This window comes from Haemaphysalis longicornis, unplaced genomic scaffold, assembly GCF_048455015.1.
Source record: "Haemaphysalis longicornis isolate Haplotype H1 unplaced genomic scaffold, Haemaphysalis longicornis Haplotype H1 scaffold_1, whole genome shotgun sequence".
In the NCBI taxonomy this organism is placed as follows: domain Eukaryota; kingdom Metazoa; phylum Arthropoda; class Arachnida; order Ixodida; family Ixodidae; genus Haemaphysalis; species Haemaphysalis longicornis.
In genome coordinates this window covers 351595588-351623561 of record NW_027526203.1, presented here as the reverse complement: position 1 = coordinate 351623561, position 27974 = coordinate 351595588, and the positions used below count along the sequence as shown (strand labels likewise).

At 46.3% G+C, this 27974-nt stretch overlaps 2 protein-coding genes across 6 annotated transcripts in view; one reads left to right on the top strand and one right to left on the bottom strand.

Annotated features, from left to right (window-relative positions):
- LOC144154803 (uncharacterized) overlaps window positions 1-22450 on the bottom strand; it is a 40478-nt gene extending 18028 nt beyond the window's left edge. Inside the window, exons 1-4 of one of the 2 annotated variants that reach the window (XM_077685914.1) lie at window positions 22319-22450; window positions 19960-21690; window positions 16635-16838; window positions 11392-11512 (exon numbers count right to left, since the gene is read on the bottom strand). In XM_077685914.1, the coding sequence (XP_077542040.1) occupies window positions 11392-11512; window positions 16635-16838; window positions 19960-21620 (1986 nt within the window). In that variant the 5' untranslated portion in view covers window positions 21621-21690; window positions 22319-22450. Of the gene's footprint in view, window positions 1-11391; window positions 11513-16634; window positions 16839-19959; window positions 21691-22107; window positions 22236-22318 lie in introns of those variants that run through there. The other variant, XM_077685906.1, reaches the window with a different exon arrangement.
- The window catches only part of LOC144154775 (uncharacterized), a 73073-nt gene continuing 67340 nt past the window's right edge, over window positions 22242-27974 (top strand). The window contains exons 1-2 of one of the 4 annotated variants that reach the window (XM_077685887.1): window positions 22242-22324; window positions 26978-27278. In XM_077685887.1, coding sequence (XP_077542013.1) covers window positions 27026-27278 — 253 coding nt within the window. In that variant the 5' untranslated portion in view covers window positions 22242-22324; window positions 26978-27025. Of the gene's footprint in view, window positions 22325-22584; window positions 22873-22921; window positions 23217-26977; window positions 27279-27974 lie in introns of those variants that run through there. The other 3 variants (XM_077685881.1, XM_077685892.1, XM_077685899.1) reach the window with 3 other exon arrangements.

Below are 27974 nucleotides of genomic sequence, written 5' to 3'. Positions count from 1 at the left end.
AATGTTTGGAGACAGCAAAGGCATATTGTTGTTTTGCATGTTTGGATGAGCGTCCACACTCAATTGTCAATGACGTAACTTGCAAACATCTCATAACCTTGTTAGATTAAAGTCTAGGATGACTAGGTCACGTTCTGAATTTTTCCATCCACTTCACATGTGTTTCTGACAAAAAAAGTGCATCTGAAAGTGCCGTTTCCCTTGCATCATCATTCCCACAAATTTTCTAGCATTGGCTATGACGACATGCGGGCAAGTCCTCAGGGATCACTTGAACGGTTTGCCAGCCCGTTTAGAGGAGCCATAAAGAGAAAATAAAAGTTTGGTTCATCCATTCGATTGCCTTGGAATAACACTCACACCACTCTTAATGCGAACTTCACCGAAATAAGCTATATAATGGGGAAAACAGAAAAAAGGCAGGCAGCTCACCAGCTACTTTCCCACACTAGAGTTATGATGCATTAAGGGTCCCTTGCGTCCACAAAATTAAACGCAAATCACATAGGGATTACTATAAGCTTGAAAGCTGAGCTATTTTTTAAATTACTTTTTTTTTTTATAGTGGTAAGACAGGTGGGATAAGCAATAGAAGTCCTAGACGAAGATGTAAGCACGAAGGCAATTATACCGCATACAGAAGGTACTACCACTGGCCGACACTGCGAAACCCCAAGGTCATGCAGACCATCACACGATTTTCTGAGATGACACCACCTGACTACCACAAGCAACGCCACTTCCGTGACTCTACTGAGTCATTTCTAATGTTTCCCAAAACGAGTACTATGAACCGTAACAAAATGTGGCACGTACGCGTTCATTTTGAACTAAGCGGAGCACACGAATGGTGGCCGACAAGATCACAACACCACCGAGGAAGGCCAAAGGTAGCCAGCTGGTGCGTTGGTGACTGCAGTTCCACTTTCTGTTGAATTACGCCGTTTGGATGACGCATGAGTCAGCATTCTAACCACCAGGTTTAAGTACTTTTCTACATTACATCATTGATGATGCCATGAAACAGGCGGTGCAGCGGTAGAATTGAAATTGTGTCTGTAATTGTTAACTTCCTCAGTGAATAAGGCATAACTTTCTGCCAGAAAAGTGCGAAGCATAGGCGTAGAGTTTTCAATTTCCCGGTGGGGGCAAATACACATGTATATATATATATATATATATATATATATATATGATAATTTTTTATTTTAGTTGTTTTATTTTTAACCTTCTAGCTGTCTACATCCCCTTTTCCCGCGGGCTTTACTGATTGCGGCTACTGCTGAATTGACGTAGCACACACTGCATACGCGTACAATTTTCCAATCTGTCGTGAGAGTGTGACGGGGGTGGAAGGCATCGGTGCCCCGCGTGAGCTCAGAAAGTTTTACATGTTCGCTGAAACGGTAGGACAAAAAATTGAGAAAACTGATACATGGTGTCATCATTTATTTTTTTGTAAAAAAAGACATTAGGGGCTATAGTTCAATAAACAAAAAATGGGATATCTACAAAAGCATGAAAAATGAAATATCTACAAAAACCACACCTAATGCATACAACCCTTCTCCCCCCCCCCCCCACACACACAAAGTATATGGAGACATGTATAAGTGAAAGCACAACAAATAAAATCACGAATCAGAGTTTTGATACACGTATACATTGTGGGGATCCTGACGCCCAAGCCATTGCGCGATCACTGGGTTTGTGGCGTTGCGCGGCGCTTTTCCCCTCTCTCTCCGAGTTGCTGGCGGAGAGGGGGGAAAGGAGAGATAGGAATGAACTACCACGGCCGCTAGGGTGCCTGAATGTTCCTCCTCGCCCGCCGGAGGGGCGGCGAGGAGGAACATCCAGGCACCCTAACAGCCGCTGGATCAAAGCGCATCCAGCGGCCGTGGAACTACAAGCGACAGCGTCTTGTAGCGTTGAGTGAAGTGAAATCAAGCGCTTCGGTAACACTAAAGTATTAGGGTTGTTCACATGAATGTTAAAACAAAAAAAAAGTTTCAACGGAAGTAAAGTAACAACTTTAATTTTTAACATCTACCGAAATTGTGTTTTACGCGCCGATGCTCCTCCTCGTTTTAGCGTTCGTTTCCGCGAACGGAGACGTAAATACAACTCTCGAACGTAAAATCATATCAACTGACGAAATTACAATATTAAAGCTAAAATGTCGAAACAATGACTAGGAGATCCCGTGCACCGAAACCTCCCACACCGAAATGTCGGGATCCCTGCTTACCCACAGGGCTGCATTGCCACCGGAACGGAGAACGCTTAGAAAAGGTAAAATGAATGAATTTAAACACGCATCTCCACCGACTGCTGGTAGCGAGTAATTCTAAACTACGGTCTGAACGAACAGCTGAATATATAGAACTGATGCCACACATACCTTTGCCTTGTTTCTTTGCATGGGTGTCCAGTCCACTCGATCGCGCAGCCCAGCACAGCCACTTTCACACGGCACGCTTCCCGCCAAACAAAACGGTTAGACGGATGGTTCTATACTCTTGCCAATCACGTGTAGCGACTGCTTCTGTCCGGCCCGCTACGTTGTTCGGTCGACCGGCCCTCGTCTCCAACTTCAAATTTTTAGTTTCCTTGCTCCCAAAACACCAAACACTTCAGTTTTATGGCACAGAAACCACGCCTCCAAATGAGTGTCACAACAGTATACGAAGGCCAACTAACACACACCGGGCCGCTGATTGGCCGGGTTGCTTGCACTGTTTTTTTTTTTCTTTCATTTTTGTAAAGGCTCGGACTGAGTGTCAACTAGCCGGCCTAGAGGGGCCAAGGGGCGCGACGCGCCACAGATGGAAGTACTTTCTTCGAGTATTTTGTTGTGTTTCTCCAGGGGCGGCGGACACCGCTTAGCGCTTCGGCGGCAACTGGGAATTCTCGGAAGCATGCGAGGGGGGCGGGGGCCATGTGGTTTCGCACCGGGCGCGTTGAGTGTTCAGGCTGCAGCGCGGGAACGGTAGCGGCAGCGCAGCGGCGGGGTCATAAATCGCTGGGTGGACTTGTCCCGAAGACGCGAAATGTCAAGGCGGCGGCCGCGGCGTCGAAGGCCTTCTTTGAGACTGCAACACGCTCTGGTTTGTTTGTAGTGAGTAATTCGAGGATGACCGGAAACGGAGCGACAACTGGACATAAATTCTCGGAACCGTTGCCCCCCTCCCTTCCCCCCCCCCCTCTCCAAAGAGCTCCTCAGCTTCTTATTTCTTGTTTTTTTAGGCTTCCCACTTATGCGAGGTCGCAAACGTGGTGCGACGGTCAGAAATGCGGGCACGAGCCAGCCATTGCACCGCCTAAGGGGCGCCAAAAACCACTGTGTCGCCAAGTGATTTGTGGGCAAGCGGGTTACTCCGCATACGCGCACACGCCGGAATGGTTATCGCCTCCTCCGCAGAAGTGGCGCAAGGAGGGGAGCGGTTCTTTATCGAGGCTGCAACCGTGGCCGCCGAACCACGCGCACTTGTTTCGAAGAAGTCGCTTCCTTTACTAGTTGCCGACGACTGGGGCGTCCGCAGAACAGCCGGCCGGCCCCATTTTCCGCCTTTGCCGATGCCTACACTGCGTGGGCATCGACCACACGTGAACAACTGACCACGGCGGCGGTCAGACCTGTGACGCAGCAGAGGGTGCTAAGAATCCCTGGATCCGGACAGGCCGCCAATGGAATCTGAACCTGGCAACGTTTAACGCGCGAACCTTATCTAGCGAAGCAAGTCTCGAGGTGTTGTTCGAGGAACTAGAGGGCATTAAATGGGATGTAATAGGGCTTAGCGAGGTTAGGAGGGCAGGCGAAGCCTTTAGGGTGCTGAAAAATGGACACGTCCTATGCTACCGTGGTCTAGAGGACAGACGAGAACTGGGAGTGGGATTTCTAGTCAATAAAAGCATAGCTGGCTACATAGACGAATACTATAGCATTAACGAAAGGGCAGCAGGTCTTGTAATTAGGCTCAATAAGAGGTACAAGCTCGAGGTGGTGCAGGGCTACGCGCCCACATCCAGCTACGACGACCAAGTAGTGGAACGCTTCTATGAAGACGTGGAATCGGCAATGGCTAAAGTAAAAACACAGTATACCGTAGTTATGGGAGACTTCAATGCTAAAGTAGGCAAGAATCAGGCTGGAGACAAGGCAGTTGGGAACTATGGTCTGGGCTGTAGAAATAGCAGGGGGGACCTACTAGTTGAGTTTGCAGAACGGAATAACCTCCGCATAATGAATACGTTCTTCTGTAAATGGGAGAGTCGGAAGTGGACCTGGAGGAGCCCGAATGGGGAGCACAAAAATGAAATAGACTTCATATTATGCGATAACCCTGGCGTCGTGCAGGATGTGGAAGTGCTCGGAAGGGTAAGGTGTAGTGACCACCGTATGGTAAGATCTCGAATTAGGCTAGATTTGAGGAGGGACCGCAACAAGCTAGTACGAAAGAAGCCGATAAACGAGCTAACAGTAAGACGTAAAGTAGAAGAATTCAGGATCGCGCTGCAGAACCGATATTCCGCCCTTAACGAGGAAGCCGAGCTCACAACACAGGAGGCCAGCGAAAACCTCACACGCATTATCACGGAGTGTGCAGTAGAAGTCGGGGGCACTATGGCTAGACAGGACACTGGTAAACTTTCACAGGAGACGAAAGATCTAATCAGGAAATGGCAAACCATGAGAATCTCTACCGCAGCTGACAGAATAGAACTAGCCGAGCTCTCGAAGTTAATCAATAAGCGTAAGACAGCTGACATACGGAAGTATAATATGGAGAGGATCGAATTTGCTGTAAACAACGGAGGTAGCCTGAAGCAGTGAAGAGACGTCTTGGCGTGGGGAAATATCAGATGTATGCACTTAAGGATAAGCAAGGCAATGTCATCACAAATAGGGATAAAATAGTCACAGTGGCCGAGGAGCTCTACAGGGATCTGTACAGTAGCCGGGACATACAGGATAATGCCGAACGAGACATTAGTTCAGAGGAGATAGACATCCCACGAGTAACGACCGAAGAAGTAAGGAAGGCTTTGAAAGAAATGAAAGGGGGCAAAGCACCTTGTTAGGATCAGATAACAGCAGACCTCTTGAAGGATGGCGGAGAAATTGTACTTGGAAAACTGGCAAACCTGTATACGCAATGCCTAATGACCGCAATGGTACCGGAATCTTGGAAGAACGCGAACATCATCCTAATCCATAAGAAAGGCGACATGAAGGACTTGAAAAATTACAGGCCGATCAGCTTACTGTCAGTCGTCTACAAGGTATTTACCAAAGTAATCGCTAACCGAATCTCTGCAACCTTAGATTTCAGTCAACCTAAAGAACAAGCAGGGTTCCGTAAAGGTTATTCAACAATGGACCATATTCACACGATCAATCAGGTGATAGAGAAGTGCGCTGAGTATACTGAACCTCTATATATAGCCTTCATAGATTATGAGAAAGCATTTGACTCGGTCGAAACCCTAGCAGTCATTCAGGCATTACGGAACCAGGGGGTAGATGAGCATTATGTAAGAATACTAGAGGATATCTACAATGGGTCTACAGCTACCATCATCCTCCATAGGGAGAGCAGTAAAATACCTATAAGGAAGGGTGTCAGACAAGGAGACACAATCTCTCCAATGTTATTCACAGCATGCTTACAAGAAGTATTCAGAACGTTGGATTGGGAACAGGTGGGAGTAAGGGTTAATGGAGAATACCTCAGTAACCTCAGATTTGCTGATGACGTTGCCTTGCTAAGTAACTCGGGGGACGAATTGCAAAGCATGCTTTCCGCACTGGGCGAACAGAGTAGAACCGTGGGCCTGAAAATTAATATTCAGAAAACTAAAGTAATGATCAATAACCTCGGGACAGCACAGCAGTTTGAGATAGGTGGCGAGGCAGTGGAAGTGGTAAGCGAATATATCTACTTAGGCCAAGTTGTGACCCCAGATCCCAACCATGAGGCAGAGATAATTAGAAGGATCAGAATGGGGTGGGGTGCATATGGCAGGCATTCTCAGATAATGAATAGCAGCCTACCATTGTCGCTGAAGAAGAAAGTGTGTGACAGCTGCATCTTACCGGTACTCACCTACGGGGCAGAAACTTGGAGGCTCACTAAGAGGGTTCAACCTAAATTGAGAACGACTCAGCGGGCAATGGAGCGGAAAATGATAGGTGTAACATTAAGGGACAAGAAGAGAGCGGGGTGGGTCAGGCAGCAAACTGGTGTTAAAGACATATTAATAGAAATTAAGAAGAAGAAATGAACGTGGGCAGGGCATGTAATGCGAAGGCAAGATAACCGCTGGTCATTAAGGGTAACAGAGTGGATCCCTAGAGAAGGCAAGCGTTGCAGGGGGCGGCAGAAAGTTAGATGGGCAGATGAGATCAAGAAGTTTGCGGGGATAAACTGGTCACAGTTGGCACAGGACCGAGGTAATTGGAGAATAATGGGAGAGGCCTTTGCTCTGCAGTGGGCGTAGATAGGCTGGTGATGATGATGATGATGATGATGATGATGATGATGACACTGCGTGGAGGCTGGAGCGTTGGGTTACTGCGGCTTCCCTGTGTCCCACTGGATTGAAGGCCGCACGCTTCCCCACCGGCCGCCTCCTTTCCAGCTTCCTCACCGTTTCTACGAACCGTGTGTGTGTGTGCGCGCACGGCTCAGGACGCATTCCGAGATCAGTGCGCCGGCAGCTTCCGAGGCATCACGGGTGCGTGTTCGTTTGCCGTTTGCGTATCGGAGGGTCCTGTCAGCATGCGGCATTTCGGGACGTTCCGCTTGCTTCACGACGAACGTTTTTAGGCCATCGACTGATTTATAGTGGGGGTGCGACCTTTGACGTGACGTTTATGCGCGGAGCGCAGGCTTGGGAACAAGTCAAAGATCCTCAGAGGTGCAATGTAGCCTCTTCGCCCCTAACTGATTTCGGAAAAGGGGACCGCTACACCTGCATGCTGCGGAGCATCGAATAATAACGACGAGTGCCCTCTTATTTCTTCTTTAGTGCTTTTTTACTGTCTTTTCGGTATCAAAATTCACCCCCCCCCCCCCCCCCCCAAAAAAAAAAAGAGAAAAAAAGAACAGTCTCTGGGACCGCTTATGCACCCAGCCAGGGTTGTGTGGAAGACGTTCACGCTTTCATTGTTTTTCTGGGAAAACCAAGATGTCGCAAATTTAATTAAGCGCACAACGGGCGGAGAGCCGCACCTTTGCGGTCTTGCCAGCAGAAAGGCCGATAATTTGTATGGGAGTATTGAAAGACGCGTTTTTCTGTGCGACTGCGTCCAAGGGGCCTGAGAGACGTCGATGTTTCTCTTGTAACGCCGGCGAAATGTCAGTTGTCACGGGTAGTTACCGCTTTAGAGCGTGCAAAGAGCGGGTGCGTACTGGTCGGTATAGTTACACTAGCTGCGAGGTCATTACAGGTTTCACCAACTATCAATAGGATGGCCCCGGCTGGTCGGACGGAGAGAGTTCCACACGAACTTCCCCGGTGGGGGCGGCGCCCCCACAGGGGAAGCTCGGTGGGGGCACGCGCCCCGTTGCCCCCATGTAGTTGACGCCTATGGTGCGAAGGGTAGCATAAAACACCGAATCTTTTTTGTAAAACAGACTTGCATGTTGTCTTCACGGCCCCCTTAACCTGTGAAAACTGTGCATGAACAAACAGAAACATTGGCATTAACCCTTTGCCTACCGTAGACTAGCTGAGCTCGTCCACAAAGGTTGTACTGCTCCCACCGAAGACAAGTTAGGATTGTCCACGCTAAAACAAGTGCTTGCAAGCTACCGCAGTCAAGCTACCCTGAAATATGTTAGTTTATTTTTTATGTTAGCCACGTTTATCATGTTGTTTATCATGCTAATTTATTTTTAACAGGTTTTATCCATTATACACTTGTTTTTTTACCTTGTTTTTTTACCATCGTTTGACAGCTTCATGACAGGAGATGTCGGCGTCTCCTGTCACTTGACAACAGGAGACCAGGAGACGCCAACAGCCTGAGCCCCTCAGGTGCTTTGCCCCTAAAAAAACTCCATTTAACCCTTTCGCTCCTGTTGCCGAGTGCTATAGTTATCATGAGATTTTGTACCAAAATGACCGATGACGACTACACTCGTCATCGGTCATTTTGGAGCCCTGACGGCGCTTTCTTGCATGACACTGTGGCTGTTCGGTGAAGCCATCGTTTTTACAGAATTAAAGGGACACTAAAGGTAGGGAACAAGTTGGCCTCTATCGATAGATTACGATGCTAAGAATTTAAATACACCATTCTCGCAACCAGCAGATGTTTAATAAGGCAGAAAACGCCAGAAACGTGAAAACAGGCGACGACGCCTCATACACTTTTGGGTACTACAGTTTGTGACGTCACAAAAGTGGTGAATGGCAAGAGTGAACTGCACACCACTGCTTTTCAAAAACGAAGCAGCCTGCCTACCCGGCAGGAAGCGTGCCCGCGCCCGGTTGAAACCTTATCGCCCGTGAAAGGTTAGGGTGCTTACTCCCGCTGATTATCCGAACAATCCGAACTTGTGTTTTTCCATTCACTGCGAGCTGCTGTAGATAAATAAACCGTAAACTGTGCGCGGGACGAATTGCAAAGCATGCTTTCCGCACTGGACGAACAAAGTAGAACCGTGGGTCTGAAAATTAATATGCAGAAAACTAAAGTAATGATGAATAACCTAGGGACAGCACAGCGGTTTGAGATAGGTGGCGAGGCAGTGGAAGTGGTAAGCGAATATATCTACTTAGGCCAAGCTGTGACCCCGGATCCCAACCATAAGGCAGAGATAATTAGAAAGATCAGAATGGGGTGGAGTGCATACGGCAGACATTCTCAGATAATGAATAGCAGCCTACCATTGTCGCTGAAGAAGAAAGTGTAAGACAGCTGCATCTTACCGGTACTCACCTACGGTGCAGAAACTTGGAGGCTCACTAAGAGGGTTCAACTTAAATTGAGGACGACTCAGCGGGCAATGGAGCGGAAAATGATCAGCGTAACATTAAGGGACAAGAAGAGAGCGGAGGAGGTCAGGGAACAAACGCGTGTTAAGGACATATTAGTAGAAATTAAGAAGAAATGGACGTGGGCAGGGCATGTAATGCGAAGGCAAGATAACCGTTGGTCATTAAGGGTAACAGAGTGGATCCCTATGAGAAGGCAAGTGTTGCAGGGGGCGGCAGAAAGGTAGATGGGCAGATGAGATCAAAAAGTTTGCGGGGATAAATTGGTCACAGTTGGCACAGGACCGGGGTAATTGGAGAATAATGGGAGAGGCCTTTGCCCTGCAGTGGGCGTAGATAGGCTGGTGATGAAATTGTGCGCGCGTAGCTCTACCCTTGTTATGTTTGGGCCGGGCGGGGCCTTGGCCACAAAAACTCTCTAGACGGGTGCGGGAAGTGAGTGTGTATTTCACGCCAGGTTGGCAAGTCGCATGAAAGAGAATATGATATGGACGTGATCGCCGGACAACGCGAGATGAAGGCTTCCCACTTGAGCGACGCCTAGCCGGCAGCCACGGCTTGACGCTATTTGAAACGGCGCTTTTCACTGCTTTGGCGGTCGGCGTGATGTGGTCTGGGTGTCCGGTGTAGGCAGGCACACCGGCCTCTAAAGTGGTGAAAAGCATTTCTCGTTCCGTCGGTGACAAATAATAAAAGTGAAAGCCAGCAAACGTTCTCAGCGGTCGGCCATGGCTTAGTGAAGGCAAAGCTACCGTTGCCTGGCGACAACCGTTTACGCTCTAGACCGCCCCAGTGCCTCGCTCCTACTTTTTGACGCGATGTCTACGTCACGAAAAAGTGAAAGGGAAGCAAGAGAGAGAAATGCCAGCTTTCTTTACGGATTTCTCAGGAAATAAAGCATTGTTGCTCGACAAACAAAAGCTGAGGGTGCTATGCAACGTATGATCTTTAGGTTAAAACAGAATTTCATTCATCCTTTTGTGTCCCTTTAAATAAAGAAACGTTATTTCATCGAAATAATGGTGCTGTGTGAAGCCATCTTACAGCAATCTTTTTTACGCAATTAGGGAAATACAGGAATTGTATTTCATCAAAATAATGGCACCACTTTATTCAGAAAAAAAAAGCTCTACAAATTGAGCGAAAAACATTTTTCGGTAAATTTGGTTACATTTTTTTTTTCTACGGTTAATTGTGAAATTGGTGAAAATAAACATTTGAAAACTGTGATAACACGATAGCACAGTGAAAACTATTATGATGTCAATAAACAAGTTTTAAACCAGTGTGATATCACCACGGTAGTTAATGCTGTGGGCAGCCACAGATGGTGCACGGCAGTTTCTCTTCTGCCACTTGTTACTGATAAACTAGGCTTTTATACCTCAGCTAAGTAATCAAGTAATGAATTATATAAGTTGACTTTCACGATGCTACCACAAATTGGAATAAACAAATTAACTTCTGTGTCGCTTTAAGACATAATCGTAAGCATCTTTCTCATTAACAAGAGATTTGAAAAACAACGCAAAAATTTAAAAGAGGAAAACTTGCTGTAGCAACAAGCTTTCTAAAAAATTTGAATGTTTTCACAGATAAATGCACAGCTTTAGAACAGTAACGGATAACACAGAATGCGCCTACACCTTTGTTAAAGCATGACAGAAAAGAAGATTATGCTAGAGGCCTTGCTTGGTCTTCTTTTCTGTTATACTTTGCCTAACGCGCACCAACCAGTCAAATGTTTTTGCCTTCTGCAGGCAAAACTGGCATTCTAGTGTTTTTTTCAAACACGCACAGAGGTGTGCTATTTACAAGCATCTCAGCATTACAAGTGTAGCTCACCTAAATTATGGACCATTTGAAAGACTCCACAAGTGTGCTTTCTCACGAAGCAAAATGTTTGTACTCATTGTACCAACTGCTCCAATTGCACTAACTGGAATCAACTGCACTTGTTGGACAAGTGCAGTTGGTTCCAATTAGTACAATGGTGTTTTGGACGAGTCCAATTGGACCTTCAGTGTTTTTTTTTTCTGCTGGTACCCCAACCCCATAACCAACAAGTGCTGTGATTGCCAGAAATAGCATAGTGCAGAAACCACGTTTTTTTTACACCCAGTGCGTGGCAACAGGAACTGGCAAATGTACACACCATTCGATGTGCAATCTGAACAACTTACAAGCCATGGCCCATGTCCCCAATCCACCCAAAAAGCATCAACCACGGAAATCAACTGTTTGTTATGAAGTCATTGTTTTGTTGGAAAAAAAAAAAAGCATGTTGTTCCTCACAAGGTCCCTCTACCCTGTTGACAGTCTTCTAGTGTATGTATTTAAAGACTCTGACAGGTTTATTTTGTGCAAAAAGGACAACACGATTACCTTATGGTTTCGGAGCTGCTTTCCTGTCTTGAATCCTTTGCCACAGACATCGCAAAGGAAAGGTCGCTCCTCTCCGTGAATGCGCTTGTGCAAATTCTCCAGCTTGCTCAGGCTGTATGTGCTGCATAACATGAAACGTCTTGCTTTTCACACAATCCGAGAGCCAATGATGGTGAAAAGCACAGCTCTCGCTGTACCCATGTTGACCAGAGTTAGGCATCCAACAAAATGTGTGCTGGCCACAGCTGCCCCCAAAATACTAGTTCAAAGGAGCCATGCAGACAAAATGCAAGTTGGGTTCAATCGAAAGATTGCCCCGTTACAATAACAGTGACACCACTTTTAATGCAAACTCCACTCAAATATGCCATATAATTAGGAAAAAATAAAATGGCCATGCGGCCCACAAGCTCATTTCCCTCACTAGAACCTATGACGTATTATTGGCAGCTGTGCGATTGGCTACGGCCAGCAAAATCCAATGAAAATTAAACGGGGGTTATAAGCTTGCAGAATGAGCTATTTGTGCTTAAATTTAATCATATTCTCTTTACAGCCGTAAGACTGCTGAGGTAAGCAATGAAAGTTACAAACGCACACGTAAATGTAGAAGCACCGGTTATAGCTGCACAGCCATCTGGCGCATTGAGCTTACACTAGCCAACTGGCATATGCGACATAGTCTTCCGTGACTCTGTTTGCCAAGTGTACCCAATGTTTCCTGAAACAAGTACTATTGACTGTGACAAACATTATCCAGGCACAAATCCAGTCAAAAACAAAGCGAGGGTGGACAGCGGTCCCGAGCGGTATGGTAGCGCCATCGAGGAGGACTGACAGCAACCAACGTGTTCCGCCGTTTGCTACAGCCATAGTCCACAATACTTTGAATGAAAAATAGAGCGCGACTTGGACGACAGTAAAGAAGGACGATGGGACAACTGATCACTTGCAACTAACCAAAGGAGCTGCAAGTTAGTTGCAAGTGAGCGCTTGTCCTGTCGTCCTTTTTTACTGTCGTTGTCCAAGTCGCGCTCTATTTTTCAATCACAATGCACCAACTAGCCCAACAGCTTTGTTTAATGAAGTTCCACAATACTTGCGTTTGCCTAATTAAGAACTTTCCCTGGATACATCATCGCACACGTCACAAAATAAATGATTCAGCAGGAGAATCAAAATTATGGCACTATAAAACACCAAATCTTTCGAATAAAGCAAACTTGTATTTTGTCTGCACGGCTCCTTTAATATATCTAACATAAGACCAAACTATGCGTCAATTTCTAACTTCGACACAAATTGTTACTGTCCCCTTCCCCCCGCGAGAGTCGCGCAAACGTCCCTGGCCTTGGGTGGATGAAGTACACGTTTGCTATCAAGCAAGTTGAGCAACTCGTTGACTCAAGTGGACTGGGTGGATGATAATGGCCCTAGGTGTATGAAGTACACGTCTGCTATCAAGCAAGTTGAGCAGCTCACTGACTCAAGCAAGGAGACAAAGTGTCCTCGTGTAATAGTACAGCTTTCAGATGCAACATCATCACAGTCCCTACGCTCGTTCAGGGTTGCTAATTAGAAAAGACACAAGTAAAGCTTATTTTACTATTCACTCAATGATTTAATAAAATTTCCATATAAGATGCATACTGACAGTGACATCACGACAAATACATTTGGCAATACCTTTTCCAACTTTTTAGTAATGAAATCAGGTGCACCCTCATTTTTAACTACCACCAATTAAACCAACTATGCAAAGGTTCCATAAAATTGCATGGGCGCCCATAGTGAAAGATTAATGCAAGAAAGAGTTATAGTGTTTTTGTTTCTGAAGAGCAAAGTACGTAAATGCCTGAGAATGAGTAAAAGAAATATACGCTTTTTAGCGCCATTGACTAACTCCAAACTTTGGTGCAAAATTCAAGAACATTCTATCAAATCCAGTAGTCGCAACCTTGGGTGGGGTCAAATATGTAAAACTTAAAACAGTTTCTAAAAGTGACACGACATTATGAAAGTTGTTCAAAATGGGTTATAACGGCCAAAGCATACCTGAGCTGTGAATGGAGAGCTACCAGTTAATTTCAATGCTCTGGAGTTCTCTGAATCTCGAATACATTGACAAAATTGGTACATTTAAACTGCACATTAGCAATTTTTGATGCATAGACTAGTGTAATATTTCATTAGAATAACAATAAAGATAAGAAAAATGCGAGAAAAACTGTACATTAGAAATTTTCTATGAGAATAAAATCAGCCTCTTTTTTACGCCCTCCCTTAGTCCCACAAGCAGTGTGCTAACCTGAGGCTAATGAAGACATTCTTCCACAAATGAAAGAATACGAAATGGACATAGAAAAGTCCCAACGGGATAACAACGAAATCGACTTCATTTTAAGTGACAATTCAGGTATTGTGCAGGACGTGGAGGTGCTAGGCAACATTTGGAGCAGTGATTATAGAATGGTTAGGTGCAAAATAAGGCCGAATCTCAAAGGAGAAAGAGGGAAACTAGCAAAAGAAAGGAAACCCACAATGGAGTCAGCTAGAGCCAGGACGAAGAAGTTTAAAATAACCCTTCAGAACAAATTCGCACTTCTGACCGGTGAGAACGAGGATAGTGTTGACGCACTAAATGACAATCTAACAACGGCAATCACAGACTCTGCAGCATCTGTGGGAGAAGCAGCATGCACGAAACAAACTGGAAAACTAACGCAGAACACGAAAGAACTTATGGCGAAATGTAAGAACATGAAACTGTCGAGTACGGTGGATTGAATCGAATTAGCGAAGCTGTCAGAATTGCTTAGCAGAAGTAAAGCAAACGACATTTGTGCTTACAGCATGGCAGTGATCAAGGAAACACTAGAGATAGGAGGAAGCTTGAAGAAAACAAAGAGGAAGCTGGATATTAGCAATTTTTTATCAATATCATGGGAGCGTCGACCGTTCGGTTGATCAGCGCCACGTGATGAAGTGATACGGCAAACTCGCCGAGAGTAGCCTCATGTGCACTAAGCAAAGGCCGCTGCTTCCGTCGTCTGCTCGGCTATTCCAAGAGCAGACGGCCGCCCCCGATTTTTATTATTTGCTTATCACACTGCCTGCCATACTCAAAAATTTTCTTCAAGACCAGGCACGTGGTGACAACTGAAAACATAGTGATCAGCGTTGCCGAATGAACCTTACGCTGAACAAGCCTTGCGTTCGGCAACGCTGATTACTCTGTTTTCAATTTGCGCCACATGCCTGGTCTTGAAGAAAAATTTCGAGTTGGCAGCAGTGTGATAAGCAAAGAGCAAAAATCAAGGGCGGCCGTCTGCTCTTGGAACAGCCTAGCAGACGACGGCAGCAGCGGCCTTTGCTTAGTGCGCATGCAGCTACTCTCGCCGAGTTTGCCGCATCACTCCATCACACGGCGCTGATTGACTGAACGGTCGACGCTCCCGTGATATTGGTAAAAAATTGGGCGGGTGTACATACTACGACATGAACAGGGTAACATTTTGCACTATATGGATGAGATCATAAAATTAGTGGAAGGATTCTGCACCAGGCTACACGCCAGCGACGTTGGGCAAGAGGAAACTACAGAGAGTACAAGCTTAGCTTGCGATGTCCCGCTAATAACTAAAGAGGAAGTAGAAAAGGTGCTCAAGGACATGAAAAGAGAAAAAAAAAAAAACTGCAGGTTGACGACAGCACATGCCAACATAGTTCTGATTCACAAGGGAGATACCAAAGATCTTAAGAATTACAGACCCGTCAGCGTACTGGCAGTTGTATACAAGCTGTTTACCAAGGTAACATTTAACCGCATAAGCGACAACCTAGATTTCCAACATCCCAGGGATGAGGCTGGGTTTAGAAAAGGATATTCTACAATGGATCACATCCATGTCATCAATCAAGTAATAGAAAAACGTGCAGAGTATAATAAACCCATCTACATGACATTTATAGACAATGAAAAGACACCAAAGCAGTATTGGAAGCGTTACAGGACCAAGGAATAGAGGAGGCCTACGTAAGACTCCTAGACAACATATATGAGGGCTGTACGGGCAGGACAGTCCTTCACAAGCAAAGCGAAAAGTTCCCGCCCTGCAAGGGGAAATTATAGGGAGATACCATCTTGCCAAAACTGCTCACAGGCACGTCTGGAGGGGGTATTCCCGAAACTTTGCTAAGAAAGGACATTTACGGATAAACTCGGAATACTTGAGCCATTTGGGGTTTGCAAGACGACATATTCTTGCTCGGTGAATCTGCAGAACTACAAAAAATGATTAAAGAACTGGAATCAGAAAGCTTCAGCGTGAGGCTAAAAATAAACATGAATAAATCAGGGTGTTGAACTGGAACAGAACTAGACCGAAAACAAGAACCGAACTGGTATTTCTGCTGGAACTGAACCCGAACCTGAACCGTTATTTTTTCAGCATTCTGAACCCGAACAAGAACTGAACCAGGAAAAGAAATAACGGTTACCGGTTCACGACGAAACGATTCAAACCTCCGCTATTGATAATGTGCGGTCAATGCCATTGGGGCCTTTTCTTTTTCACGCACCATCAATTTTACAACTTGTCTGGCACTTTACCCTTCAGATCAGTCACAACACCAGTCTATGGGGAAGTGCATTGTTTTTTTGACAGAATGCCATCGGCCCCATAAGAAAGCTTATGCTTTAGAAAGCTTGCTTTTCAACCTGCGTCCTAAAAGTGGTAGGATTTGAACATGGCACTGGAAGGCAGCAAGCACAGCCACCGGGGGATGCCAAGCACATAGTGTGCAAGTCAAGCACGCTGCTTTATTTCTTCTTACAAGTGAATGTGCTGCACTAGAATGGCCGCCACCCAATACACGCACCAGGCCACCACCAACAGAACTTACTGGGCAATCATGCGGCAGCAAGTCCCCCCCCCGTCCTTGCCAAGTGCTCTTCCTGCTCCAATGGCACCAGATGCACTGAGGAGGCATGCACAATTTGCATGCACAGAGGTATGTGTCTGACGTATTGCACCAAATCATCAAAGAAATTGGAATTCTTCACCTAAAGCCACCCCCACAAAAGCGACCGCCCCTAACAATCAAGTGAGGGCCCAAAATCGCCTTTTGTTTGGTGATAAATTACCTATGATAGTAAATGACAGGTTCCAGTCCTGCACCTATGCATTGACAGCGCTTGGGTGAGTTGAGCAGGCAGAAAGCAGTGGGGACTGAGGCCGTACCGGAAGTCGCACTGGTCACACTGGTGCAGCTCCATGTCACACAGGTGGTGCCTCCACAGGTGGCCCGTCATGGTGCGCCAGCGAAGGCACACTACCGAGCACTCAGGGCAGGCAAAATCTGGTGTATCAGCACGGTGACATTTCACATGATATTCCAAGTTCTCCACTTCACGGAAGCGAACATTGCATCCCTTCCGTTCACAACTGTAAAGAAAAGGAAGGAACGCATTAAAATATGAAGTGTTTAGACTTATAGAACGGACGTCTCACAAATTGGTCATATGTCAACACACAAGCCGGCACTAGTATGTGCTGGCTTGTGTACTTGTATGGTGCGACCTCGTAGGGCAAGAATATGAAAACAATGATTTTATTCCGAATATTTTAAAACCACATAATGGAATCTTCAAGTGTGCTCTCTTAAAGACTCAGCGTGCCCGAAATGCATTAGGATTGTCCTAGCAGAGTTCACGGACACTTTTTTGAGAGACTTTAGCCCTTTTACTTCGTGTTGACCTTTTGCACAGGACTGCACTGTTGCAGTTTAATTTATTTCACTTTTATTTTTTACTGTTCCAAACACTGTACAAGCCGATTTGCCATTGTTATACGCACACTTTGAGTGCTTTGGTAAAAGCAGTCCTGCAAAGTCCAGTTATTGAAAAACACTATATGCTTGGAGAGCCAAGGTGGACAAGCAGCTCCTCTATAACAAATGACAACCAAGGCAAAAAGAAAAAAAAAGACCACGTTTGCAACACTGCTCAGGCTCATTTAAAGTAACGTGCTGCTTGTAGATCCGAATATCATTACGAGAGTTAGTGACTCCAAATTTTTTTGTGAAGCATGTGACTAGGACTAGAGACCACAAGGACCACAAAACACACCATAAAATTGAGAACGAAATTTGGGGCTTAAAGGTACAAAGAAGACAACATACAACTCAACTCCACTACTCCATTGGAAACAGTGCCTCACCTGGTTAACATTATGCCAATTTTCATGCCAACTTCACAACAAAATAAACTGTAAAACAAGTAAAACAGGAAAAAAATGTGATGACCCACCAACCGTGTTCCCGCGTTTAATTTCGTAAGATGAGGTCATAAGACGAAGTCATTGTGGTTGGAATTAAAAATTACATTAATTTGTGGTGACAAGGTAATAAACAAATGGCTTCACTGCGAGAATATGCAGGAAATCAACAATTCAAAGGTGAACACAATGAGCACCAAGTGTATTAACTGCCTGTTTCTGGTTTCTCTCTCAGGTACGCTGCAGGGCCCTTAGTATTGTGGAGTGAGTGGATAAGTGGAAACCTGCCCCTTCGAGCTCTAATTCCTCAGTGACGGTAGCACTGTTTCCTGTAGAACAAAATTCAATGCCATATTCTTCAGATAAACTACAGAAGTTATGTGTTATCATCATGGCTTCTTTACAAGTTTAAGATGCACAGACTCTCCCGCTGCCATCAGAGAATTCAATAGGCTTACCCTGATCATCCTACCATGCATCACGTTCTAACCATGGCCAACCTTCTGGAGTGAACAGGAATGCATTTGAGCATCGCTTAACTTCCGGGGCACGTGAACCAGGGGGTTAGCTAACAATCTGCTGATAATGCAGAGCAGCAGAGCCTTTTGTCGGCTCTTCCCTTGATTCTTTCCAATCTTGCATTTACTTCAGGTGTACCTCCATGTCTTCAACTGGATTGTGCTAGGAAGTCTCTCCGAAAGCAGCCCCCTTGGGCTCCCCAGAAATCCTTGTTAACAAGACCATTGCTCTTGCCACTCTGCAGAAACGGTTCCGCTTCGTTTCTTCAGCCCACCTTGCTGCCCACATCTCGAGCCTCAAAACACCTAACTTGGTGTGGTGCAGCTTTCACATCATCATGCGGTAATAACCCTGCTTTGTGCCCTGCCCTCCAACTCGCCTCCTGGGTGCCCCCCTATGAAGATCCCGAGTTCTTGTGTGACCGAGGTAATTTTTTCCATTACGATCGGCCTGGCAAGTGTGAGATGGGGTCCACAACCCCTGTACCAGCTGCTATCACGACTGGTTTATCACTTCTTTCCCCCTTCATAAACTATGGCCTTCTTTACCTCAATAAAAGCTATTCAATCACTTGCACTAATAAGGAAAACCGCCACCAAGGCCTGGTTGTTACTTGCAACCTTGGCAGCGTGACATCCAAATATCTTGGCTGCACACCAGTTCATGAAAAGACACCCCAGTCAATATAACACCAAGTAGAATGGAAATGTTAGGACATGCCAGTCCCGCACGACAGCTTCAATTAAAGCAGCTGCATCTGTCATTACACCTTTAATCCCAGACACCTCTTCTGGAAATGCGCTGCTGAGCACGAGGTCGCGGGTTCAATTCCCGGCCGCGGCGGCCGCTTTTCTGATGGAGGCGAAAAGCAAAAACGCCCGTGTGTACGAGATTTCGGCGCCTGTTAAAGATCCCCAGGTGGTCAAAATTAATCTGGAGTCCTCCACTACGGCGCGCCTCATCGCCTGCGTTGTGTCGGCGCGTTAAACCCTACAATCAGATCAGACCTCTTCTGGAAAGCTGGGCATGCGCCTGTTTGCACAAGGAGGCAAGATGGTGCACGGATCTGCTGCCTCTAGAAAAATTGCCTGGGCCGAACATTCTGGCCTACCTCGCACACCAAGCATAGGATATTAAATTAACAATAAGGCTTACAGCTGAAAATTCATAGGTTGTGATCGCACATTAGTCTATACCACTAGGTCACATCTCAGTTCAATCCGCTAAATCAAAATAAAGCCCTAACCACATGATGTAACAGTGTGACAAATGGTATGACTGGTGACAGCAAAGAGACGAGCTGTTCAGCTATGCAGGCAGTTAGTGTTGCAGGTAGCATCACTAGCTGTCGTCGCCCCATGTGGTTAGGACTTCGCACACTTACTTCAGCAATCGCCCTCGCCACAAAATCCCACTGGGCCAGGCCCCTCTGTCGCTTGCTGCTGGCTAAAAGCCAGTAACACGGCAAGCGACAGCAGCAGGGGGGCGGCTGCTCGTCACTGCCACCTGCACCACTAGCCCTCTGTAAACTATTGAGTTACGCTTGTCATGTCGCTCGCCAAAACCGCTCCACGTGGTTACACCTTAACATAAAGCAGCTTTGTAGAGAGCATAACACGTGGTTGTCCACCACAGACTTCTCATTGGACTTGCTCACAGGCTGACGTGAAGTTATATACAGCAATAAGCCGACGTGCAAATCATGTGGCAGAGCATCACTGAAATCATGCACAACAAACTGTCCTTTCTAGAGCAATTTGTGATGACTTACATAAAGCTTCCCTGTTCCTGGCTGACCTTCCGCCTACAGGCCATCTGGGACGAGGACACAACGTTGTCGCCTGTTTTTTTCCTCTTTGGGGTTGGGCACTTGGGCTGCTGCTGCTGCTTGGGGCGAGCAGGTGCAGCACACAGGGCTCCGAACTTGGCCGGTGTGGGGGGCTGCTGTGCGGGGGTGCCTTCCTGCTGTGGGTGCGGGTCAGCCACCTCGTCTGCGGGAGTGGAGGCTCGCATCCGGTCGGGCTGGTTAGTGTAGATCCACTCAAGCCGGATTTTTTTGGATTTTGCCTGATGAGCCTGGCTCAGGTGGCGGCAGCACTCGTCCAGCGTGAAGAAGCCCCGTCGGCATTTGCCGCACAAAAACCGCTTCTCTGCCCGGTTTGCTGTGGGCTGAGGGCCCTGCTGGAAGGAGGACCGGCGCTGCACACAGGCTGCACTGCCTCGGTGGTGGAACTCGGCGTGCTTAAGAAGCTCAGCCCTGGACTCGTGAAGAAACTTGCAAACCTTGCAGCGATAGCAGAGAACTTCTTCCACTAGGCTCGCAGCTGAGAAGGCTTTCTTGGCAGGTTTTGCCACAGGCTGTTCAGAATGGACTTTTTTTGAGACACAAATCTTGGTGGTGTCCTGCTTCTGCCTCCCGCCAATTTGAACCCGTGCAGCGACAGGCTGGGAAATGTTTGAAGCTGTAGTAGCTGTTGTTGAAAGTGGCTTGCTGGTTATGCTTGGCAGATCACCTGAGGTGCTCACTGCCTTTTCAAAGCCTAGTGTCTTCTGCAAAACAGAAACCGGTGACTGGATGGGCACTGTGGACTGTACACTCATCCTGCTGTCACCAGGGCTTAGGAGACTGGCTACATTTGAAGGGTTGCTGCTTTGCTTTTGTTCAGGTGCTGTTTGCACCTGCAATGAGCTTGGAATGCTATGAGCCGATTTGGAGGCACAAAATAAAGAGTCATTCGCTACTCCATTTAACGAATGCTGCTGCTCAACAGAGACACCAGCATTTGGAATGTTTAAGAGAGGAATGCACAAGTATTGCTGGTAAGCTGATTCAATACTATCAACATCAAGCACTGGATCTGTTTGAGGCATCTGCTCAACGGCACTTTCAAGTGAAGCCAGAGATTCAGCATGCGAAAGATCTGGCCTTTGAATGTCACTATATGAAAATGCAGCTGCAGTTTGGTAACCATGGTGCTGGGAGTGCTGTCCGACACTTTGCGTTTTAGTGCCTGTGGTGTCGATGTATGCCGCATTTGGACTTGAGTAGCTGTCTAAATCATGTTTCTCTGCCAATGCAGACGCATGTGCTGAATCTGGCACGCTTTGGCTGTAGGCCATCTGTGCTGAGAGAGTCCAGAGCTGCAAGCCACCTCGGGCGCGAATTCCGGGACGCAACTCGGAAACGGGAGGCAATGCGCCGCCAGTTGACTGGGTATCGGAAGTGCTTGTTCCCAACATGCCGTTGGAAAGCCATGTCGGTATTGCAGAAACCTGGATACCTCCATTTTGGCTGCAGGGCGCTGAAACCTCGCTTGACACGCTGCCAGCCGGAGATTCCAAGCGTTCGAGGCATTGCGCGATTTGGGATTGTTGACTAGAAAGTGAAGCATTACAGTTCAGGATGTCGGTGGGCGACGTTCCGAAATCCATAGAGACCTTGTTTTGCACACAGCCGTGTCAAGACAGCACTTTGAGCTTGATCTTCATGTTACACGAGCACCTGAAAAATGAAACTGCGTTTTCAAAAGCATGGCAGGAGACGAACACGGCAGAAATAAAACTGCCGCCAGCTACTTTTACACGTCTGACGCTTGGAGCGTTACGGGAATAGGCTACAAAAGTCCATTAGTTGCCATCCGTGTGTTATTTTATAGAGTTTGAGTGTTGTTCAGTATTGCACGTGGTTAATGTGCCAAAAATCGGAAATTGAATATTGCGGCGCAAATCACATTCTTTTTAACACTACGAACACCTCGCCGTGAGGCTAGACGCTGGCACAGCTGGCTTTGATTGAAGTTACATTTGTTTCCAATTCCACCATTTGGTAAAAGCCACAGCGCAACATGTTATCTCCTTAAAAAAAGTCCATGCACGGGCTTTGATATATTTATTTAATAAACGGAAGAAATTTAGTTACCCAAGGTGCATAGACTCTCAGCGGGTCCCAACATCAGCCAAAATATTCTGCTAAATATTATTGGGCTATCCGAATAAACACCATCCAATGAAAGTGTAAAAAATAACCGCCACCTCCAACAGAGCGCTGTGATTGGTCAACATTTAGCCAATGGAGTTTGCTGACTGAAACACAATCAAGAAACAGTAATGGCGGCGTAGTCTTGGCATACCTGTAGGTAAGTCTAGAATGCTAATGTTCTCGCTCCTCTCTTGTCAAAACGGGATTACGTTAGGTTGTAAATTTTTATGTTCAATAATGCTACAAAAGAAATAGACTTAAACACATTTAATTTGCTTAGTTGGCCGAGACGGGCGGTACAGCCATGGCGAAAAGAGTATATACCCTCACACCATAGGCGTTCCTGAAAATAACCTCGACTCAAGACAAATTTCGCTTCTATGGCCGGCGTGCCAATGTGTGCGTTTGCCTGTCCGTGTTAAATCGTATTTCTAATAAACTAGCCTTTGGTTGTAGTGCAGTTGCTTAAAATACTGATTCTGGGCCTAAATTCATTTCCTTTTCGTCGTCAGCACCAGTAAAATGGAACTAGGCCTAGATTATTGCCGGTTCGCCATGGTCGCATGACATTTCTCATGTGGTAGGTCTTCTGCACGCACGCAGTGTTCGCTCATGTCCACACTTCTTGCCTAACGCTGAATTATCAGTCGCGCTTTACGAATGGGGCGTGTAGACTAGCTACGACTACAAGCACTTCAACGCAAGGTAGCCTTATTCTTTTCGCCAGATTGTTCGCCAGATTGTTCCATTCAATAACGTGCAACAGTTCAACGTCATCCCTGTCATATTGTATGTCCGAAAACATGCCTAGGGTGGTTTAATCGTTGGGTAGCCGTCTCGTAAATATTTGGCAGGCAGTCAGCTAGTGCTGCTTCAAGGGTGTGTGACATTGTGCTTGGAGTTTCTCGTAACCTCGGGGAAGTTTGTCACATGTTACTGTTAAGAGGATTTCAAGGTACCGGCGAGGTTGCGTGTTGTATTTAAAAGGCTTGCCCCAAGTTCCCCGCTTTATGTGTATTTCAAGGGGGACAGTTCAACCTCCAACGAAGGTAAAATGTGAGCTCTGTGTACGCTACTTGACATTACGCAGAGTTGTCACGCGTAGTTAATGGAGGGGCGTCCTGCGTTCCATAGAGCATGTAACTATGTTGCGTTCCATCAGTGTTGCTACTAGACTGCCCCTTGAGCATTGGCAGCGCGCATTAATCGCAGGATCATCTGGTTAAAATGCTGATGGGCGACCTCGTTAAACAATTTTTTTTGTTGCTTCAGTGCATTTTAGTGTTTGCGTTTCATTGCAAGTTGTTTTTGTCGTGTTGTGAAATGTGCGTCTTTTTGCTAACAGCAGTACCATTGCAAAGCACATGAACGAGATCTGTATTTACGACGGCTCTGTAAGAGCAGTGATTACTTACATTTTTCAGGGAACTTGATTCAAGCATAGTGGGCCGAAGACTTAATACATAGGCGATTAGGCAAACTGCGTCCACTATCACCAGACCACTTTTTTCTCCGCCTAGGTTAGCTCTTGACTCTATATTTATGTATTTATTTCCTGGTATGTCTCAAGGCCCCCACGTTGAGCGTATTTATTTATTTATTTGAAGTGCTCACCAACATTACAAATAGTTGGTGCGCACTAACCTATTACATGTGGGAGGTGGGCTGCATACTGCAATGTTGTGCATTACATAGTACAAGGGGGGGGGGGGGGGGGGGGGCTGGTTCCGTCATAGACAAATGAAAAGCAGACATGAAAATATGGACCCGTATAAGCCAAATTGATGAATTTGGTTCGTGGAGATCACATATTATTATTTCGGTTGTGGTGTTTTGGAAAGTATGTTTACAAACTTTGGTACTGTTATGGAGTGATGCGACAATTTGACTTGCATAGAAAGAAATTGCGCTGTTTGTGTGTTTCGATTCATATGTGCACGTTTGCATTTCATTTGTCCGTGACTGTACAGTCAAAAGCTTCATGGCAGTAAACACTGGGAGCGCGTGCCGGCGTGCTCACTACATGCAGAGCGGCCTAGTGATGGGCTGGCTCACTCCCAGTTCGTCCTTTTAGCGGATCCACTCCCTGATAGCTCTCAACTGCACAGTTGTCTGCTGCAGTAGTTATGTCGCGACAGCTGGAAATGAGTGCAGGGTAGGCTTGTGCCGATCAGGCTATATTTTTATCAAGCAGCTAAAAGCGACAAACATTGTGAAACACTTGGTTGCCGCTGCTCATTTGGGTGGTAAAAGAACTTTATGCTCGTGCACATTTCCAAATGCCACAACAATGTAAACACCTGGGCAGCCAACTGCGTGGCCAAGCACTTTTTTTTTTTTTTGCCCAAGGAGTGGGTTCGCATCAAGTAGGAACTGTGAGAGTGCACCAGCCCCTCGCTAGACTGCTCTGCCTGTAGTGAGTGGCACGGGCTCCCGTGTTTACTGTCATATAGCTTTTGACCGCAGCAATGTAAGGAGGTAGATGCATCACATTCTAAAGCATACAAATCAGACTTTAGATGCCTGCTCAGAGAGAGAAGAAACAAGAGCAAGCAAAAAGGAGTAAGACTGCTGAATGCGAGGGGATATAATATGTAGTCACCTCATCTAAGGGCACAAAGTTTTAATGCTCGGTGGCCAACATTTTTTGCTGTTGAGCATGAATTAATGTTTTTATTCTATTTTTGCCGTTTTAGCCATTCTTCAATTGGAGGCAAAGTATAACACATGTTTGTGACTTTCTTTACACCAAAAGCCTAAATTCAACATAGACCTGTACCGCAGTAAATCTTGTAGCCTCCTTTTTTCTCTGCATGTGTTTAGAAGTCACACGTCATTTCGTAAGCACTGTACTTCATAACCCTGCCTATTAAAACAAGCAGTGTATATGCTGTCATTGTCAGCTTGGGCAACTGCACTGTTATGGAATGAAATTTCTGTATCTGCTGGGATTTAATCTGGCTTGTAAAATGTGTGTTCAATAGAAGGGGGGGGGGGGGGGGGGAAAGAAAGGAACGGTCTCTGTTCTGGCAGACCAAGGGCTGGGGCCTTGGCTCGGATGGCCAGGAGGACCTGGCCCTGAGGCCTGTCACTGCACAGCAAGCACTCCCAATCTCTTGGTTTGCACGCACAAACACACACAAAAAGAAGGAACTACAGTGCCTGAAGCATGGACTTGCTGCCCCGGGGCATTTGTTACCGTTATTATTCTTTTAGAGCTTTGCGTGAAATTTTCACTCTCGTGGAGACGGGCTGATGCTATGGGAGAGGTGGAACTCTGCTGCTGAGCTTTGTAGCCAGTCGGTTCAAACAAAGCATTATCTGGTGCTCTAACGGACAGCAAGTACAAAATACCACGCTATGTGCAATCCTGGAATGCAGCCTGTGAAGTGTGACTTTACAGCCTGCATTTTATTGGTTGCCAGTGCAAGCCCATCGTCTGTCAGTATCGGGTACTGTCACTCGACCTCTGCTATGTGTCAGTGTTATAGTTGGTAAGAGCCGGTTGGTTTAAGATCCAGCACTCAGCCTAACGTTATTTACCCTGATGTCATGGCAGATTGGACATGTTACAGACACAGCCAGCCAATAATGTGACTATGGTAACACATGTGACAACTTCTTGCACTATTCGTTTGAAGGAAAACATATGGCAAAGGCCTGCTAAATTCTCCTCCACATTTGGCTTGTAATCTCGTAGCAAGGAAATTTACTATATAGAGCTTGCATTATCGTAGTGAGCTCCAATGTTGAAAGGAAGGTTTTTCGTCTATCCCCAAAACTAATGGTGCACAAATATTTGGAACTCCCAACATGTCAAAATTAGTAGTTACAATTCAGTTTTCAGTGCACTTAGTGTTCAGAGCTTTTTTTTTTTTTTTTTAATCGAAATTTATGACGTTTTTTTATTGTCGTAAGGTTAACGCTCCCACGCGACATCGAAGCTACGTAAAGAAAGAAAGAAAAGTCCAAGCTGTTGAAGATGCATGAAATGTGCATAACACACAAGTGAGAGCTTGGACCTGTGAGGGATTCGAGGTGAATAATCGTTTTGTGCAGATGCAAATGATACAAATCAAACCAGCAATTTAACTTCTACAGGATGCTGTGATGTAATTAACACTGAAAATTGTGCTGCCCAAAATGCTTGCTTGTCCGTGCGTGAAGTTTGTGGAGATGCCATTTTGTAACCTGTAATATTTTGATGCAGTATTTGCAACAGCACTTATAAGGTTATTTTATTATTGTATGAAAGTTAGATTTTGCCTTCAGGACCACATTCACTACATCAGCGTCTTGCTGTGAGAAAGTCAATCCAGGTATTGCATCACTTGAAAATCACTGAGCAGTAGTTAATCATAACTCCCGGCACAGTGGAGTGCATACATGTGAGCAGGATTTTTTCTCCTTGAAGCATAGTACTTCATCCACACCTAAAATAACCACTCTGCGTTGACAGCTCAGTGTGGTCCAAAGCAGCTTCAGTGTGATGCCTTATGTAGCATGGTAAGATAAGGTGTAATTTTTCTACCAGCCCTGGCCTGAAAATGTTAACTGCAATGAAATGCAGAGTAGCTTTACTGTTAGCATGGTTCTTCGGCATTTTTTGAAATGGAAGGTGGAATGAAGTAGTATTGTCGACAATTGTGCCACAAAACGGCATTTGTGTTGTTTGTTTTCTTTGGTGGACACTTAAGCACTTGGCAGTGCAGTTTTCTCCCAATGGGGTCAAATGCTCTGTGGGGATATGTGGTTCCTCCTTGTGGAGGTATTCCGCACCTGAAGAAGGGCACTTTTGCCTCCCGTGCAGCCAGCGTCAGCTTGTACACGTTGACGCCTGACTGTGCCTGCCGACTGGATGGCCGATATGGAAGACCTAGCCCCCCAGCTGAGCAGCATCCTGGTGGGTGACACCAGTGGGGACGAGTCTAACCCACAGGGTGCCCTGTACCCCAACAGCATCGGGGTGCCGGTCACCCTGGTGGTGTCGGGTGGCCTCACGGACCAGACGGACATGGAGGCGCAGAGCAACGCCATGCTCACCACCCTGGCACTGCAAACGGATGATGGCTGCGGGCCAGCGACACAGTTCTTTCTGGAGCAGCTGGCTGGTAAGGGCACCGAGAGTCTGCACCTCAGTTCCGGGGGCCAATGGTCGCCAAGCTAGCACTGTCCCGGTGGTGGGAAGCTGAAATTTTTTTGAGACTTTTTGGAGCAGGACACTTCAGGTTGTTTGTTCATTCGAATGCCATTTTACCGACAGAGGGACTGGAATACCTGTATGGCATTTGTCTGTCATTTGTTTTCTTTGGCACAGCTGTGGCACCCTTTGTTTCGTTTGCGGGCGATTTTTTACGCCTTCACCAAAACTGTGCTACTGACCGGAGATGCAGCAAAAAAGTATATACAATGTGCTGGCAGGCACAGCAGCAACCATCACAACACGCGCAAGGCAAGCTCTGGGGAACGAGCGCCCTCCTCTTCTCGTCCTAGGCAGGGTCAGTCTTCTTCCACTCCGTCTCCTAGTGGGACCGAGAGCACTGTGACATTATGTCGACACAGTTCAGACATACTTTTTGGCAGGCACAGCATTACAGGGTGTAGTCATTTTGAGCAGATTTAACACTCCTTCCATTAAGAAGGCCCAGCTGTAAATGTGGGAATTTTCAGGAGCCGTACTTCGTCTATTTGGTAACCTGGGGTTTTGGGATGTACGGACTAAATTTTTATCCATGCTTTTCAGGAGTCATGTCTTTTGTGTTCCAGAAAACTACAGTCGAACCCCGCTACAATGAACGCTGCTTCAA